Source organism: Eleutherodactylus coqui, chromosome 1, assembly GCF_035609145.1.
Source record: "Eleutherodactylus coqui strain aEleCoq1 chromosome 1, aEleCoq1.hap1, whole genome shotgun sequence".
NCBI classification, from domain to species: domain Eukaryota; kingdom Metazoa; phylum Chordata; class Amphibia; order Anura; family Eleutherodactylidae; genus Eleutherodactylus; species Eleutherodactylus coqui.
Window position 1 is genome coordinate 294,982,893 of NC_089837.1, and position 19,862 is coordinate 295,002,754.

Below are 19,862 nucleotides of genomic sequence, written 5' to 3' on the forward strand. Positions count from 1 at the left end.
GATCCGTCCGGCTTGTGGTGAGGTGACCCGGGAGACTGCAGGAGCCAGGAGAAGATCAGGGAGGAGAAGAAGCAGTAAGACTGATGGGGAGGGATAGGGGAGTATAGAATTATTTATTTCTAATGATAGAACCCCTTTAATGCGTTCAGAGAAAGGCAGAATTGAGACTTTTCTAATCCACACAATACATTATATGTACCCAAATACCAGTACCAATCAGAACTACGGCTCGACACGCAGAAAATAAGTCCTCTTACAGAAAAATATAAAAAGTTATGGCTTTTGTAAATTGAACATTAACCCCCTGCCAAAAAAAAAAATTTAAAATTGTTACATCCCTATGCCCAAAGTAGGCCATGTCACTAAGGGGTTAATAGACAGTGAGGCCATACATTTAAGCTTCTGCTATCATGGCAGTTCTGTCAGTGCAGCCTGGGCTGCTCCTCCCGCTCTATGGGGTAGTTATCCCTCCGCCCGGCCGGCCGCACTGGCCCGTGCTGTACGTGTCTGCAGGCCGCCGCTCCAGCTGGCTCGCGCTTACTCAGCAGTGGGCGTGGCCATAGAGTGGCTGACGTGCAGGCGGTGAGCAGGGAGGCGGAACGGATCAGCGGCTGAGAGGGAAGCCATGTGGCCGGTGCTGAGGCTGCTGCGGCGGGGGCTTAGTACCGCTGCACCCCGGGGACTGGTGTACGAGAAGCACGGAGAGCCCGCTCAAGTGCTACGGTAAGAGCGGCAGCCTAATAGCTGCGCTGCATCATGGGAGGAAGGACACAAGGGGAGAACGTGACGGCCCGGTGGCTGCTGGGAAGAGGGGGCGTGTCCACGTGTACCTATATATACACGTCCTTCCTGACCTGTATATACGGGGCAGGCAGCTGTACAGTATAGTGCTGGGGCTGTAGGGTCCTCTCCACTGGTCATGAAGGGCTCTGCCACGAGTAGCCCTGCACTGACCGATCACAGCAGCGCCTCCTGCAGCCTCGCTCACATTTGCACGTATACATTGTATCATACGCAATCACAGATAAGACTGCGGCGTCTTCTGTTACACAGTAGCACATTGTTCTCTACGGGCGTGTAATCAGTGCTGCCCATGCGCAATTATGTCATAAGGGTGGCGCATGGACGCGCTATTATGAAATATAAATGGGTGGCCTGCGCACTGTGCGTGATATGTATACTCATGCACGGTACAATGTCGCTGCCGTACGCAACCATAGCCGGCTCCACAGCAGTAAAACCCTGCATGACCCACACACGTTATACACGTATGGACAAGTGATCCCGGCCCCACATTGTATGTTTGTGGGATTCTCCATGTTAGAAATGAGAGGCGTCCGGGCTGCTAGTGGTGTTATATGTCTGCTTATATAAGACATTTATAGTATGTCCTGTGGATATACAGGCAGTCTGGAAAACTCAAGGCTATCCTGTGTTTTATGGAGGAGAGGCTTCTTTCTGGCCATGAAGCCCAGATTGGTAGAGGCTGCAGTGATGGCGGACCTTCCGGAAGTTTCTCTCATCTGCAGAGAAGATCTTTGAAGCTCATCCAGAGTGACCTTGGGTTCCTGGTCACCTCTCTTACCAAGGCCTTTCTTCCATAATTACTCAGTTTGGTGGGTCTGCAGCTCTAGGAAGAGTCCTGGGTGTTCCAAACTTCTTGCATATAAGAATTTTGGAGACTACTGTGCTCTTCGGAATGTTCAATGTAGCAGAAATTTTTGTAGCCTTCTCCAGATCTCTGCCTCCACACTATATTGTCTCTCATCCCTACAGCCAGTTCTTTCCTCCTCATAGCTTGGTTTTGGCTCTGATATGGATTGTGAGCTGTGACACCTTATATAGACAGGGGTTGTCTTTTAAATTTATGTCCAATCAACTGAATTTACCAGAGCTGGACTCCAATCACAGTGTAGAAACATCTCAGAGCTGATCAAGAAAAATGTGAGGCCCCCAGAGCTAAATTTTACCAGTCATACTAAAAGGTCAGAATACTTAGGCCTCTTTCACACGAGCGACAGTGATATAGCCGCGAGATCACAATTTTTTACTTTACTTGTTTGTAATCTTCAGCCAGCACTTCCTGGTCAGGGGGTTTCAAAAATCCCGCCCCCAGGAAGCACTGGCTCTGATTGGCTGAGCTGCAGCCCTCGAGAACCAATCACTGCAGCGCTCAATGAGCCAATCAAAGCTAGCGTTTCCTGGAGGCGAGGTTTTTGAAACGCCTGATCAGTAAACACTGGCTGAAGACTACAAACATGTGACCTGCAGAGGAGAAGTGTGGCGGAGCAGACAGGGCCTCTTAGATAATTTATTGGTTTTGTTGTTCTTTTTTTAACGCAGATAGGGCTTATTTTAGGCCCCAAACAGTAGGACTACCTACTGTAAAAGCTGGATTACAGATACAACTGTGCTATTTCCACAACCTCAAATATATGGGAGTCGCTGAATCAGAGTAGGAAATTGCACGCCACTGTTTCTGTAAACTGGGCTACTTCTCCATTCAGCCATGACCTTGATGCGGGGTCAGGGGATCCCTGTCCAGAGATAAATGGGGCGTCCCAGAGGCGGGACTTCCATCTATCATACACCTATGGCTTACCCTGTGGATATACCATAAATTCATAAGATGTGAGTACACCATTTAATGACTTATCTGCATGTGTAATATTGTCTTCTTTTCACTAGTTTGAAGAATTTAGCAATCGCCTCCCCAGCAAATTATGAAGTCAGAGTTAAAATGTTGGCTGCTCCCATAAACCCTTCAGACCTTAATATGGTTCAAGGTGAGAAGTTTTATGTTTAACCTGTTTAAGTGTTAAAGAAATGTTACAGAAGTACTTTGTACAACACAATGAAGAACCGGAGCGAGAAAAGACCCCGTAAGGTGATCATACACTGTTACAGACGCAAAAATTCAGGGGGTCAGCAGAGGCATGTTGTAACAATGTCGGGTAGATGTAGGATCCAGGTGTAAGAGGGCTCTATGTTATTACAGCTTCAGACAGTCGTATATCTAGGCCCAACTGTTGCAGTAGGGGAGCTGAACATATCACCCTTCCTCCTTATCATATCATGCCCAAGACAGTATTCACATGTAGACCATTGGCAGCATAGCAGACCCTCAATGGAGAGTAGGGAGGAAGGGGAAGAAAAATGGCAGAGCGGAGAAGAAGAAAAGCACAAAGAGAAGTGAAAACAAAAGGGGAGGGCATAGAAGGAGAGAAGGCTCACGCTTTCCCTACCAGTCCTACACCAGGAAGTTTTGAAACTCCCAGATGTCCAGAATGGAGAACCAAAGATCCATATTGATCTGAGGGTCAGGGGAATTCTCAGCAACTAACTCCTCGATGCACTAAAGGTGATTAATCTCCTGAACAGGTTCAACCGTAGTAGGTGGTTGTGCCCATCTACAGTGTTGGGGAGTCACAACATGTGCAGCCACCAAAAAATGACATAGTATGCCTTGCTTTACAACAGAAAGGTTACCTGGGATCGTAGGGAGTAAGACCAGCTGAGGAGTCGCCATGATGGCTCAATGCGTTACTTTATGTCACATCAGGAAAATGATGTCCCAAAAGAGCCTAATGTTCAGACTCTCCCAGCAGATGTGAAGCATAGTCAGAATGCCAGAATGTGTCTGGTACTGTCAGGAAATTGCAGTGAATGAGGCTTGGATATCTGGACACCAAGTAAGCAGTTTGTAATTCTTCTCCCGTGCCGCACACTCTAGCGGCATCTTATGCTGTTGTTGTTGTTAGCCGTTTAGACGGCTAACAATTAATTGCAGCCGGTCCATGGAGAGGTGCACACCCAGATGAGAAGTTTAAATAGATTTGCTGCTTGTCCATATATATGTTTTGAAATTGATTGATGTCAGTTGTCTGTAGATTCACTGGACCCTCAGCGCACACCTAAAATGTTTTTATTTCTATAAAAAGATACATAGCAGCAGAAGTGTCAGGCCGCTGCTTATTTTCTTCCCTGTTGTTTCATTAAAGGGGTTTTCTCACAACTTAAAATTGCTTTATAACTAGAGATGAGCGAGTATACTCGCTAAGGCACTACTCACTCGAGTAATGTGCCTTAGAGAGTATCTCCCCGCTCGTCCCTAAAGATTCGGGGGCTGGGGCGGGGCGCTGCGGGGGAGAGCGGGGAGGAATGGAGGGGAGATCTCTCTCTCCCCCCCCCCCCCCGCTCTCCCCTGCTCCCCGCCGCAACTCACCTGTCAGCTGCGGCGGCCCCCGAATCTTTAGGGACGAGCGGGGAGATACTCGGCTAAGGCACATTACTCGACCGAGTAGTGCCTTAGCGAGTATACTCGCTCATCCCTATTTATAACCATTCTGTCCTTCCTGGTTGCTCCTGACCAGGATGTGACTGCTGTAGCCAATCACTAGCCACAGCAATTACTTTCTATAGCCAGAGATTGGCTGCAGCAGTCACATGTCCTGGTCAGCAGCAACCAGAACAAGATTTTCCAATTTTAACAAGTAAAAGCTGCAGTCCGGTGGAGGACACCTTGTAGTATGCAGCTCTGAGAATTTCTCTGGACTCAACTGAAGCTGAATTTATTTACATGTTTGTCATAGTGCAGATTTTGATGGAATAACAACAAAAATAATGCAGTTTTGCTGCAATGTTGTGAAACTCATTGAAAGAAGATAGCAGGCTGTGAATACACCCTAAAGGGTATTCTGCCCATTGATCTCAAAGAGTTTTGTTTTTTTAGGAAATTTAATATTGATGACCTAACCTTAGGATAGTCCATACAAAGAAAAAGCGTCGGCTCCAAATAAAAGAATCCTCTTTTTTTCAATAGTGTTAAAAACACATAACGTCTTATTAAAGGTACCGTGCAATAACTATGTTTACGCATGCGTGTTTCCAAGCCACCTAGCTGCTTCTTCACAGCTGAAATGGATGTCCTGATGCAAAAGTTAAAAGCAATCATGGACCAATCAAATCTGTCTATACTATCTGATTACCCGGCGTTGCCCGTGTATTTTATTTTTAGACACAAAAAGAATTTAAGTGTGTGTGTATATGTATGTGTGCACTGATTTAATATATTAGTATATGAGGAGGAAGAGGTCATCTGTGTAATATATTGGTATATGAGGAGGAGGTCGTCTGTGTTAATATATTAGTATATGAGGAGGAGGTCGTCTGTGTAATACATTGGCATTAGAGATGAGCGAACGTACTCGTTTAGGACAATTACTCCATCGAGCATCGTTTTTTTTCGAGTAACTGCCTACGCGGGCTAAAAGATTTGGGGGGCGGCATGGGGGAGCGGGGGGGGGGGTAGCAGTGGGGAACAGGGGGGAGCTCTCTCTCTCACACCCCCACTCCCCTCTGCAACCCCCCGGCGCCCCCCGAATCTTTTCGCCCGATTAGGCGGTTACTCGAAAAAAGCGATGCTCGATCAAGTAATTGCCCTAAACGAGTACGTTCGCTCATCTCTAATTGGTATATGAGGAGAAGGTCATCTGTGTAATAGTATTTGAGGAGGAGGAAGTTGTCTGTGTAAGATATTATCTGAGGAGCAGGAGGTCTGTGTAATACTGGCGTAATTAAAAAATTCAAAACTCGCCAACTTCCCCTGTAATTTTTGTTGCCAATAGCAACCAATCACAGCTCAGCTTTCTCTTGTTATACCACTGAAGTAAAATGAAAGCTGCGCTGTGATTGGTTGCCATGGGCAACACAGATTTCCTTTTGGACAGCTTTCATAAGAGTGGGTGCTGGGCTCATTTCTGTGGTACATAGTGGCTCAGTGCTGGTGGGAAGCTGTGAGGTAGTTGGAGCAGAGGAGGAGGTTGTCTGTGTAAGATATTATCTGAGGAGCAGGAGGTCTGTGTAATAGATTATTGTATGATGAGGAGTAGGTCGTCTGTGTTAGATAAGACTGTGAAATAAAAACCATCTGCTCAAGTGCAATTCCGGCATTCCCCCACCCTCTTCTCCCCAAGGGGTAGTGGGGCTGTGTCAAACACCCCCCCTCCAAAAAAAAAAAAAAAAATTCTGTTGAGATAACCAAAACTTGCTATTACTTTGCAACCAGAAACACTTTGGAACAGTCTCTTGCCCAAAGTTCTCATTCCTTTAGATACACGTTGTACTCAATTATTTGTCTCAGAACCTCATCTTGTTTTAACCCATTAAAGATCAAGCACCATAATATTATAACACTTGTGCTGGGCTTTAATCCCAGACAATTGTACAAATACAGTGTGGGATTAAAGCTACTTCTTCTCCAATGTAGCAGGAGCAGGTCGGGTCCTCGGCTATTAGTTACAGCCGAGGACTCGGATAAGAAAACCATGAGAAGGAAATTAGCATTATGTAGTGAAGAGAGAAAGTGGAAATGTTACTTTTGCTATTTGACCCGGCGATCATGTGATCCCCAGATATCCCCTGCTACAGCAGAGCTGCAGGGTCCTAGCAGATCCAGATGTATTGTCACTACAAGGGATGTTTTCCCCTGTAACTGGGGCTCCTATGGATGCTCTAGTTACAGTGCAAAAGTGTGAAATTTTAAAGACAATGTGAATGACCCCCATGTCTTATATGACATCATGGGGGACATAGATGGTAAAAAAAACGGTTAAGGAAATAAGTTAAAAAAAATTACACAATAAAATAAAAATATTTATCTAAAAAAGAAATTGCCCCAACGGCAGCCTAAACTGTCGCTATATACTCCATGTAATCCAAGGCTATGCAAATTAGATATTAAAACGTCCCAAACAAAATGAGGAAGCCCATATGTCACGGGAAAAAGAGCGGCAAACATAATTTTGGTAACTGAACAAAAAAAAAACTGGATACTAAAGCCACCACACGGGTAAAATCCCAAAAAAGTGTCTGGTCCTTCAGTGGTTAATATTGGTAAATAGGAATAAAATAATTGTTTGATGGTTTTAAAATTTCTGCTATAAGCTGCAGAGAAGATCAAGTGATTTTTGAATAAATCCATTTCTAATATCCCTTAGGCCCAATGTTCACGGGTGGATTTGATTTGCAAAATCCGCGCAGGTGATCCGCAGTTCAAGCCCGCATGGAGGAGCATGGGGCATCCACACTTCATTTAACAGCTGTGGATTTGATTTTGATTTGCAGATGTCACACGTGGATAATAATTGCGGCATGCTCCATTTTATCGCGGATTACACATGGATGTGGCTCCATCCATCACTATGGGAGCTTAGTATCTACAGTGCAACCGCAAATACATTTCAATACATTTGCGGTTTCACTGCGGATTTGAAGGTTAAAATCAATTAGGTAGGTGGGAAAAAGGCTGGGAGATGGGTTTGTGGTTTTTTTTTCATGCGGATGATACGCAGTTTGAGGAAAAAACCTGCGATCTCCTGCAAGCAATAAAAAATTCTTATAACGATGACTCGCAGTGAATCCGCATATCCACATGAAAAATCCGCGCGTGCCATAGACATGACGCCATGCTCTGTTCTTGAGTAAAACATTCCTATCCATATTCTCCACCTTCTTCATTGCTCTAGTTAGCATCCAATCTTTATAGCCCTGTTTTTTTTCAAATGTCCTTATGTGTCATCCCTAGTTTTTGCATTTCTGGCTCTGCTCCATTTTACAAAATAAACCTTTAAGTGAATATCCAAAAATTATATTTCCAAGAGCTCAATGCTACTTGTAAGAGTCAATTGTAATCATTGTTGTTTAAATCACTGATTGTCAACATTTTTCAGCCCAGCGCCCCCTTTTAGGTATTGGGATGGTGGCCAGCGCCCCCCCCCCCCCCCAAGCCTTACAAGTTTAAACCCAGTCAAATACTTTTTTGGGGGGAAAGTTTGATAGTGTTTAACAGATTAGCATTAATTGTGAAAATCTGTCTCTATTGTGGATACAATAATAAATTAGGTTTTATTGCAGAAGATTATTTGGGGGGGGGAAGGAAGTAATAATACCATCTTTAATCATCATTCGATAGAAAAGTTTTGTATATAGAGGAGCCTTTTGTATCAGTGGTTAAATTTCTGGTAAACAACAGTTCCTCCACTAGCTCTTCATTCCAATTAAGGAAACAAATGTAAGCTAGCAGCAATGCTTTATTATCTCTAACCACTGGCTCATCAATTTGTACAAATTCTGTGTTCTTTAACACATCCAAAAGCGTTTCTTCCACATCAGCAGCCATCTCGTTAATTCTTCTTGAAATTGTGTCATTACTCAGAGGAATCGATTTCACCATGGCACACGCGTCAGGCCCCAGTAAAGTACTGACAATCTCTTTAACTGTGAGTAATACAAGTGTTTCCCCAATAGTATGTGATTGCACTATTAATAAAGAGACTTTATAGGAAGCAAGGAGGCCTTCGTCAGCATTGAGAGCAGATTTTCCAAATAGCTTGCCTACAGTGCTGCGGTTCTCAAACTTTGACTTTAAACCTTGGAAAAATGAAATGGGCTAACCCACTTTGTCTAAATGCATTTTTGCAAGGTGATCACTCAGTCTCGAAGGCTTCATTTAAAAATGCCTTTTCACAAACGAGGCACAAGGGAAGCTGTTCGTTTGTAGGAAAAGGGCTGAATCTGTATTTCAAGTATTCATTTGAATATTGATGGCATTTCTTCTTCTTAGCCATTTTTATAAAGTTATTAACTTTCAATTGTGTGGGTCTCTGGGAGTTGTAGTTTATATCAGTGTTCAGAAAAGACACTTGGCGCTAACTAAGACTACAACTCTCAGAGATCCACACAAGTGAAAGTTTGAAGCAGTTCCAGCCAATTAGCGGCAATAATGGAATACAGTGGATTAGGTTGTGCTGTAGGTTATGAAGTGTGATCTGTAGCGGAGTCCTAAAAGTCATACGTTATATGATAGAGGCGCGCAGGCTGCACACAACTCCTATTACATGTAAGTGATTCATATAAAAATAATTGCCTCGGTTTTCATCAGTTTTGGATTTCACTGATTGTTTTCAAACGGATTATCGACAAAATCCGAGGCACCGCTACTAATTTTTAAAAAAATTTAATTACTAGATAGAGATGAGCGAACGTGTTCGGCTCCGCCCCTTTTCGCCCGAACACCGAACTTTGCGAGCAATTCCGTGCTCGGGCGAAAAAAGTTCGGGGGTCGCCGTGGCAGCGCGGGGGGGTGCGGCGGGGAGTGGGGGGGAGAGAGAGAGGGCTCCCCCCTGTTCCCCGCTGCTGCCGCCCGCGCCACCGCGCCTCTCCCCGCCCCCCGGCGCCCCCCGAAGCTTTACGCGCGGACACTGAAGTCCTCGGCAAAGCCGGTGTCCGGGTGCGGAAGTGTTCGTTAAGAACACGTTCGCTCATCTCTATTACTAGACAAAAAATCAACAAAGCAAACACAAAACGTCCCCCCATACCGCCTGTTTTCGTTCCACTGCCCCCTTGAGAAGTAAAAACGTCCCGCAGGGGGCAATAACGCCTACGTTGAGTACCACTGGTTTAAATAATCTACAAACTTGTGTGAGAGCAGTACACTGCAACACCACACAGAAAGTCATTGATGTAACATCCAAACCACACCATATTTCCTTTGAAAGGATTATGGGAAGTGTAAATAAAGTTTTCCTCCCACCATGCCGCAAATTTGCGATTATTTATTTTTTTTTTTTGTGGAAATCTAGATCTTAGGGTGAATGCATATGGGCGGAAATTCCCCAGTGAGATTTCCCGCCGAATGTCTGCCGGAGCACGATGCCATAGGATTGCATTGGTTTATGCAATCCTATGCAGACAGCCGTGACTTGACAGTGTGAAAACTCGCACGGTAAACAAATTGTGGCAATGACCTATGACTCGCCGGCTCTGCTCTGCGCATGTGCGGCTGGGCGGCGACCGGCACATAGCAGAGAGGAGGAGGAGGAGACGCCACAGGAGGTGAGCTGCAGATCACTGCTGGTGCACGGGTCGCATCCTGCTGCAAGAATTCTCGCAGCGGAATCTGACCTGGCCATCTGCACTCACCCATAATCGGGCACCCATTGTTTGTAAGTAAAAACTTCCTTTGAAGCAAAAAAAAAATATGTTTAAGTAAAAATTTTACACTTATGATTATAAATTCTTGTAAGCGCTCATCATGCTGACTATACTTGGATAAATTATGTGAAATGGCCCTTAATGCCAATTGATGGGGTTGACATGAGTCAAGCCACATATGATTGTCACCCCAAGAGAAATCTCGAAAATGATTAATTACCTTTTTGCCATCTTTCAGGTAGCCAGGAACGCATTGCATACAGGGCTTGATCGACTCAGGCACTGAGCCTCTCACTAAGGGACCCAGTGCCTGCGACGATCGGACACAAAGGAAGAAATATCTGTTTATGAATTTTTGGTAATCCATCAAAAATGGATAATAAAGGATGGTCAGAAATCAAATAGTTTGTCTCTGTCTGTAAGGAAGTCTGTACTCTTGCCCTCAATAAGCAACTTTTTAAATTTGGTCTAACATTAGACAGTGGGATCACATCCAACTTGCAGTAGGTTTGAACGTCGTCCAGTATACCATGAACCAGATTACAATATAAGACTGCATCAAGAACTACCAACAAGCCCAATGCATCTGCTTGTTTAAGAACTATATTAGGCCACTTTCAAAAGGGCGACAACATTTCGCGATTTTGCCATAATGCGATAGTGCGAGAAAACACATGTTAGTGAAGCCCATGCTTTACAATGGGTTCCTTCATATTAGTGCTGTTTTCCCTTTTTTTAATTTTTTTTTTTTTTTTTTTATAGCCCATGTTTCCCTATGAAGTCTTTGTCGCATCGCAAAGCATGAAATGGCGTTTTTCTTGTAATGCGATGTGATTTTATCGTTGCGAAATAAATCCTTCCCTGAAACTAAGCCTTGGCTGCCTTTAAAACAAAAAAGGGAATACTTACCTAAAAGGCTTGGTCGGAGTCCTCCCGCTGCTCTCCAGAGCTCTGCCAGATGTGCTGCAGTCCTCGTTCTCCCACAGAAGTCCACTTCCTGGTTGCGGGATTCATCACATCGCTGGAACTGCAATTATTTAGCGCAAAAGTCAATGGGACTTTCTAATATTAAAAGACGGATCATAAAAAAAAAGCACAAGTTCGAGCATTGTGATGACATATAAAGAAGACAAAAAATGCAAAAAGATAAGACATGCTGTGATTTTTTTTTTCCCCCTTTAAATCGCAACATCACAGGAGTGAAAATCATTGGTTTCATATTTCTGCGTTTTTATTCACTCTCGCATCGCATAAAAATCTCACAATTTTATAGCACGTGTGAAAGCCCCCTCAGGTACAAATCCTAAACCCTTATTCAGAATTTCCAATTGTTCCTTAGATAACATAATATGCATGCAGTCAAAACTGCTACAATTCCAGATCTTTTATTTCTGTTTGTGAACAGGATTTTTTTTTTCTCCTTCTTATAACTTTTGTTTCCTCGTCTTCCCCGTTTTTTGAACATGTAACTAATTCTTTTATATCTATTTATTAGATTAATGTCCTCTTTCTGGTTGGAATTGTCCTGACTTGATAAATCACCAGTAAGATCCGATGAACCACTTTGCTTGGATTTTTTCAAAATATATCTCTGGGCTCCTGCATTCTTTTACGAAAAAATGTTTGCACTTACTGTAAAATTCTTTTCTCATCATGTTCATTGGGGAGGACACCTCATCTTCATCCTCTCCTCTTCGGCTCCCCATGGGAATCGGCAGGGTCACTTAGTTGTGGGAGGACGCTTGAATTGGGGGGAGCAGGCAGGAATTGTAGGTTGCGCCATAGCTGGCAGGATACAGAGCAGTTAGTGCTACTCTATTTCACTTTGCCTTTTTAGGAGAGGGACTACAGTCTGTCTCATGCAGCACTGTTCGCCCTCTCCAACTGGGAACAATGCAGGGTAGTTAGATCATCCCTGAAGCCCAGCTAGAGGCAAAAAATAAATAAGAAAAGACAGGATGACTGCAGAGCAGCAGGTCTACCTCCTATGGACACTAAGCTTAAACTGATTTGGCTCAGTGCCTGTAAGTGGGGTATAGCTGGTAGGAGGAATAAACTCTTTTTTGCTTAGTGTCTGACCTCCTAGTGGCAGGAGCTAAACCCAAAGTCTTCCTGTGTCCTCCAATGAAACGGATGAGAAAAATAGATATACTGCTAGTCAAAGCAATGTTCTCCAGGAGCGCTAGAAACTAATTTCACAGAGAATAAAAAGGAGGAAAAATATGCGCTCACCTGAACTTATTTAACTCTGCTCTGAAAATAAATTTTAATTGTGAAAAGTTCATACAAGGAAAAAGTGCCAGCTCCAAATTAAAGTCTTTTTAATTTTCAATAGTGTGAAAACACATAATGTCTTAAAAAGGTACCATATAGAGATGAGCGAGTATACTCGCTAAGGCACATTACGAAAGCAAGTAGTGCCTTAGCCGAGTATCTCCTCGCTTGTCTCTAAAGATTCGGCTGCTGGCAGGGGAGAGCAGGGAGGAACGGGGGGGAGATCTCTCTCTCCCTCTCTCCGCCCCGCTTACCCCTGCTCCCCGCCGCAACTCACCTGTCACCCGCGACGGCCCCCGAATCTTTAGAGACGAGTGGGGAGATACTCGGCTAAGGCACTACTCGCTCGAGTAATGTGCTTTAGCGAGTATACTCGCTCATCTCTAGTACCATGCAATAACCATGTCCATGCAGATGCGTTTCCAAGCTGTCTGGCTTCTTGTTCACAGCTAAAATGGATGTCCTGGTGCAAAGGTTGGCCCCCTACACACGGGCGGGAATTCTGCGGTGGGATTTCCTGCTCAATATCCGCCCGTGGAAGCTGCCATAGGATTGCATTAAAAAACGCAATTCTAGGCAGACTGTCACAATTTGTCCACGTGAAATCACACGCTGAAAACAAATTGCGGCTTTCTCTATTGTCACTCCTGGGCAGCCGGCTCCGCTCTGCGCATGCACCGGTTGGCCAGCAGCCGGCACATCAGAGAGCCGGAGCCGCGGGAGAAGGTGAGACCCGCACTGGTCCCTGCAGGGGTGCTGGTCGGGTCCCGCTGTGAGAATTCTCGCTGGGAATCCGACCCGGCCATGTGCATGTGGGCCGTTAAAAACAATCACGGACCGATCAAATCTATCTTTACCTAGTGACTTATGTATACTATATTATCCACATTTTAATTAATAGAGGGTGTAATAAAGATATTGATATATTATATAATGCTTCTCCTAAGAGCTAATGTATTTAAAGCAAATTGCTTTTAAAGATTTCATACCTACTGGAGAACAAGACCCCAGTCTCAAGATCCAGTATGCATCTTGGCACAAAACGGGTTTCCTCTAGTCTCCACCTCTAGTTTTTCCACCTTGGAAAAAGTGAAGAAAAGAAGAACGTAGTTTAGTGGGTCTTGAGTACTTTGAAAACTTACATTGAACTGCTATGGTCCTGTGGTGGTTGCATTTAAAAAAGGTGCTAGCTACTATTTACTCTACTACATTCATGGAAAAAGTGGACTCAGGCATTATTGGACTGCTCATCAAGATTGATGAAATTGATTATACAATAGGAAGAGGATAAACTAAAAGATCTTAAGGATACAATCCAAACCGCGTCAGATTTGCATTGGAGTAATTTAACACGCACAAAGCCTACAATTTTTTCCTTAAAAGAACAGAGGATGGTCATCTCAAGTTGCAAGAGTCCGTAATGAAAACTAAACAAGTCAAATATGAATCGGATCAAAATGATTAATGGCAATGAAAAAAATTCTGACTGGAAATTTAAGAAATCTGCAGGAACTCCCAGATCTATTTTGAAGAAATCTCACCAAGGTGTTTCATGTGGATTTAAGACACATTGTGTTTTCATCTTCAGAATTAGAGACATCAGATCTCAGCGGTGATTTATCAAGTTAGAGAGTTCCAGCCAAGAAGAAGACATTAATCTAAAAAATTCACATAAGAGAGTTACATGTTCGAAAAATGGAAAAGACAAGATAACAGAAGATATAGGAGGGAGAAAAGAAATATCCTGTTCGCAAACAGAAACAAGTGACCTGGAAAATGGAGCAGTTTTGACTGCATGCATATTATGTTACCTAAGGAACAATTGGAAGTTCTGAATAAGGGTTTAGAATTTGTACCTGATGCAGATATTAATTGGCTTCAAACTTCCATTGGATTTAAATAGAGTCGTAAAAACATTAACTTTAAAGAAACCTTTTTCATTTTTTTCAATAAGGACAAATACGAAAAATGCCAATCAATGAAGAACACTTATGTTCATAATGAATTTAGGAATGTACGTTTCTCTATTTGCAGACACTGTAACGTTGGTATAAAGGATGTTTCTCATATACACTTTAAATATACTAAGCATCTTTTTACACTATCAGCTCTATATGGATAGGAGTGCTTTACTGAAGAACAGAGTAAGGCCCCCTGTCCACGGGCATTGTGGTATCCAGCGGCAAAGCTCCGCCGCGGGAACCGCCACCCAGGAGCAGGAGCCACTGCCGAATCTCCGCCGGTCAGCCCTATCTGATAGGCTGACCGCAGAGAATCAGGGCAGTTCGCAGCATGCTGTGAATTGCCCACCGCGAACGGAGAATCGCAATGATTCTCCGCTCGTGGACAGGGGCCGGCGCTTGCCATAGCAACGCTATGGAAAGCTTCAGAGGGTGTGATTCGCCGGCTGTTTACTGAGATAACCCTAATGGATAAAAGAAGTAACATGATCTTCTCTACAGCTTGTAGCAGAAACTTCAAAATCATTAAATGATTGTTTTACTCCTATTTACCAATATTAAAATGAGATCGGGTTCTGAGAAAAATAATTGCTGCCGTACAACGTGTACCTAAAAAAGAATCGAACCTTTGGGCAAGAGACTGTCCCCAAGTATTTTGCGGTTACAAGGTAATGGCAAATATTGTTTATCTCAACCTGGTGTTTGTTTTCTTATCTGCGGTACGGGGATGTAGTGTATGCAAATATGGTCTTAACACTATAATACCTCAAGCAGCTAAGACGACAACTGATTTTACTGTTACTAAGTACGTTGTCTACAACATTTACTATAATGAGTGCAACCTGATTTATGCTGGGGGTACGGTGTACAGTCCACAAACATAAAATGAGGGTTAGTAAGCATATATACAATATTAAAAAGGGCAATAGAAATGCCTCTGGACTATCTAGACACTTTGTTGGTTGCCATGCAGGGTCATTAGTTAGTTTTAGATTCTCTTCTAGAGGTGGAGACTGGAGGAGAGACACGTATTGTGCAGAGAGGCATACTGGATCTTGAGACTGGGGTCTCATTCTCCATTATTTAGGAATCTTAAAAGCAAATCTCCTGCCATATATATATATATATATATATATATAATTAGCTATTCTGAGAACAACTCTATATGTTAATATCTTTATTATAACATCTATTGAAAAAAATGTGGATAACCTAGTATACATAAGTCACTCGGTATAGACAGATTTGATCAGTCAGTGATTGTTTTTAACTTTTGCACCGTGACATGCGTTTTAGCTGTGAAGAAGAAACCAGACAGCTTGGAAACGTGCCTGCATGAACGTGCTTTTTGTACGGTACCTTTTATAAAACATTATGTGTTTTTAACATTACTGAAAAAAAGAAGAGCCTTTTATTTGGAGCTGGCACTTTTTCTTTGTATGAACTTTCTTGCGCTGTTTTGACTCACGGCGGGTATGTGTAAAATAGGAATCTTCTTTTGGCGGAGCTGAGTTGAATAAGTCTGGGTGAGCGCATATTTTTTCCCCTTTTATTCTCTAATAGAATAGAATAGGCCATCACTATTTGATTGGTGGGGGGTTCGACTCCTGACACCCTCGCTGACCAGCTGATTTAAGGTGCCATTGCAATCAGTAAGCTTGACGTCCTTTAGATTGTTTACCCAGGCATAATGCCTTCTCCAAAAATAGGCCATCCATATTAATACCCCCCCCCCCCATCCCCCCCAAAAAAATGTAATGGCTTATACACAGAATACTCCTTAAATATCTGATAGGTGGGTATTCAAATAAGAAAATTATATTATATGATTCCCTAGTCTTTGGTCTGGCTTTCTTTTTAGTGTCTGTTAATCCCACATTCTTCATTATTAATTGTTGCTTTACATTTAGAATAATACGGGCACGAACAGTTTAGTAAAATGTCAGTAGAATATGTCTGTCTGTTATTAAGAGTGATGGTGGAAAATATCATGCAGCAGGATAATTTTTTCCCCAAAATATAAACCAATACCAAAGGAATCTCTTCCTTTTTTTCTCTCCTGTACTCAGAGAGAATGATATCCTAGATCCGTGTATTTTACATGGATATGAAATGACTAAATATTAAGTTGGTTGCTTTGTTAATGTCTTCTACAGGAACCTATGCATTGCTGCCCCACCTTCCATCCGTAGGGGGAAATGAAGGAGTAGGTGTGGTAGCTGAAGTTGGCCATCATGTATCTTCAGTGCGGCCTGGCGATTGGGTGATTCCTGTGGATGCTGCTCTAGGTAGGTAAGAAGAGGGAACATAGCACATACAATTACATAGAAAAATCCAACCAGGCTTTTCCAAGGGAATTTATATACAGGGTGATTCAAGAGTCGGGATCACCCAGAATAACCTCTGAATGAAAAGATATGCAAATGGCAAACTTTGTAAAAAATGGTGATGCCTGTCAAGCATTTTGGTGGCAGTCATCTTTGATTCATCCCAAGACACTTCACTGAAAAGGCAGCCATGGTATTCATAATTTAGGGGTAGAATTTCAATACCTGCAACCATTTTGAGTTGTGGATTATGCCAAACTGGTAGTGTCCAGGACAAACCAAGAACTGGTGGTCTGTGCAGGGTTTTAAATCCCCAGGTGCCGAGAGTTTTCACAAAGAGTCCACAAAAAAACAACAGGAGACTGGCATTGGAGCATGGTGTAAGTCAACCATCATAAGGATCCTCAAGACACACAAATGGCACCCATACAAACAACTGTTTCCAGTTTGTCCTGGGCACTACCAGTTGCCCTGAACTTCTGGATGAGTTTCCTGACCGTTCATACACCCACTGGCTGTCTTCCTGGGTGTTCTTGATTGAAAGCCTCAGCCACCTCACATGATCTCAGTTCTGTCCTGGATTGTTAACAGCATCTTCTGGTATGTGAAAAGACATACAATAGTGTTTTGCATACCAGATAATACTTAACACGCCATCATGCATACCTCCAAAATGGTTGCAGATATTGAAAAAATAACTGCACCTATTAACCCTTTCCAATCCAGTGTCAGAACTCGTCCGACATTCAGATTTCCGTGCATAGCTCTGATGTTGGGGGTTAGGTCTGACACGTTACTAACACTATGTAGGACAGCTCTCGGATGTTTCTAACAGTAATGGACATATATACAGTACATATATTTACAGGATTATTACGATCTTCCTGAAGTGAAACACTCATAACTTATTTTTATGTGTTTCTGTTGAGTAATTCCAATAAATCCACAAATCCCTTTCCCACCCAAAATAAATAAGAGCTGGTGGCATGGAAATTAGATTGGAAAGGGTTAAATCATGTATCCTATGACTCTTTCCATTGAAGTTTCTTGAGCTGAATCCAAGATGATTGACAGGCACCATCATAGTGCCATCTTTTTGTGTCTGATTTAAGTATGAATTGCAAATAAAAATCTTTGTATGCTATTATAGGAAATCAGAGGCATACAGGGGTGCACTAGGGTCTCATAGACTACAAGGAGTGTCCTATTATAGCTACATCCCAGTCGGAGCTTGTAGGGTTACAGACCAACCATATCTGTCTCTGAAAGACTGGCTTATATTGGCTGATTACATGAAGATACTTTATTAGGATACAACCAATCTCTACAGGAAAACCTTTTTGAATCTTTTCTGATCTGGTCAGAACCTTCCTTTTCTTATGATGAAGTTGTGTTTCAGATCTTTTCCCCCTACAGCAATGATTGTCATCTGAAAGAAGTCAACGGCACTCCCCACCATATCAAGTCTGGAGGGCTGATCACACCTTAACTATACTGACAGTTGTCAAACCAACATTTCTAAGTATGTTGGATACATTTCCTGGTAGATGAGACCGATGTCAATCAGATCAATAGACCTGTTTACACACACTAATCTAGAATAAAGAAGTTTTCTGATTTTATATAAATAAAGCTTAAAGGGGTATTCTGGTGTACACAATTGGACTCATTTAAAGTATGTGGTATAAAGTAAAATATATCCTCCATATAGAGTAAATCTTTTCAGTAGTTTCCCACTACCTACTAGCCCAAATGTTGGTTGGGCATGCTCAGCACTAGGAGTTATAAGGGGGTTATTATAACTGGAATCTATTGTGAGAGGCGCTGTAGTGAGGAGGCCCAGTATGAAACATACAAGAAAGGGAGACTTGCTCTTCAGTAGCCAGGGGGAAGAGTACAGAGTGAAAATAAATGTCAGCAATGCAAGATGGTATCTGTAGTCTGCTACCCGCATGGGCTGCTGCTGAAGCCAAGTCCACTTTGCTGCACTGAAGAAGGGCGCATAGAGAGCAACAGTGTGACAAAAGGTAACTGTACGTGTTTAAGATGTACTACCCCTTTTCTTAATAGTCCGGCTACTGTTTGTTTTGAATGCATGCGTTTTTGTTAAATTGTCGTACATTTTTTTGTCAGTTGTCCAAATGTTATATGTTCTTAAACCATAAGGCCGCCTTCACACAGGCTGTGTGGAATTTCCACTAGAAGAATCGCTGCAGAAATTCCGTACAGTTTACAGTGCAAATCCCTTATGGAGGAGACTTCAGAAATGTCTTTCACGGGGTGTGGAAAATTTCAGCGATCAATCAGCCGTGTTTTTTAAAAACCGCTCTGCATTCTAAATCCGCAGCATGTCTATTTATGCTGAACGCCGCCGTGGAATTCAACCCTTGAAATACTGGAGTTAAATTCTGAAGCTGATCTGCAATTAAAAATGCTGCCGAATCAGCACCTAATTAGTGTGGACTTGGCCACTGCGGAATTGCTGGGGGTGTTCTGTTGCAGAATGGCCGCAGCATTTATGGCCCGTGTGAAGGTACCCTGATTATTCCTCTATACTAGTACAATGCAAGTTTGGAAAACAAACTGATGCGACTGAAATGTAGAGGATAGCTGGACTAGTACAAAAAGGGCTAGTAGTATTAGTGTTGTACTGTTGCTCTGTGTGCAATGACCCTGCAGCCTTCTTTTAAGTTTCTCATCCGAACACCAGATTAACCCTTTAATCACTGTCCAAATGAAACACTTCCCAATACGCTGTGTTTCAGTTCCTCACAATTGTTCGGATTGCAGTCAGTGAGTAAGGACACTTTTGTTTACATTCAGAGGTTGTAATCCTGCACATAGCTTCTAGTCCGGCTCTGAGCTGAGAAGTATCCAGTTTAGGTATTACTCTGAGCTAAAAGAAAAAAGTTTTGTACAGTGTTAGGCCTCATTCACAAGGGCATATTTGCACTACATATTACATGGGCAATACACAGTGCTGAAAACCCATTGATTTGCATTGCATTAGGGCTCATTCACACAGGCGTATTGTCACCGCGTGTTACGCAGTGAATGTAGGACATGCAAGTCTATGGATTTTTATTCTACCATTCACACCTGCGTTGGAACTGCGAGGGAACATCCATATAATGCACAGGAGAAATAAATCGCAGCATGCTCTATTTCTCTGCATTTCATACGGAGTCCTTGAAGGTCTGCGTATTATAACGCTGCCCCTTCACAATGCCTAGAAATGGACAGCGCTGCATACACAGCTCAGCACTGCACAGAGCGGGGGGTGGGGGTTGAAAAAAAAGAGTCACAC

General features: G+C 42.9%; 1 protein-coding gene across 1 annotated transcript in view; it reads left to right on the forward strand.

Annotated features, from left to right (window-relative positions):
- Window positions 1-545: 545 nt before the first annotated feature.
- Window positions 546-19,862, forward strand: part of MECR (mitochondrial trans-2-enoyl-CoA reductase) — a 31,033-nt gene continuing 11,716 nt past the window's right edge. The window contains exons 1-3 of the mRNA XM_066573370.1: window positions 546-723; window positions 2,689-2,786; window positions 16,385-16,516. Of these exons, the coding sequence (XP_066429467.1) occupies window positions 626-723; window positions 2,689-2,786; window positions 16,385-16,516 (328 nt within the window). The 5' untranslated portion in view covers window positions 546-625. The remainder of the gene's footprint in view (window positions 724-2,688; window positions 2,787-16,384; window positions 16,517-19,862) is intronic.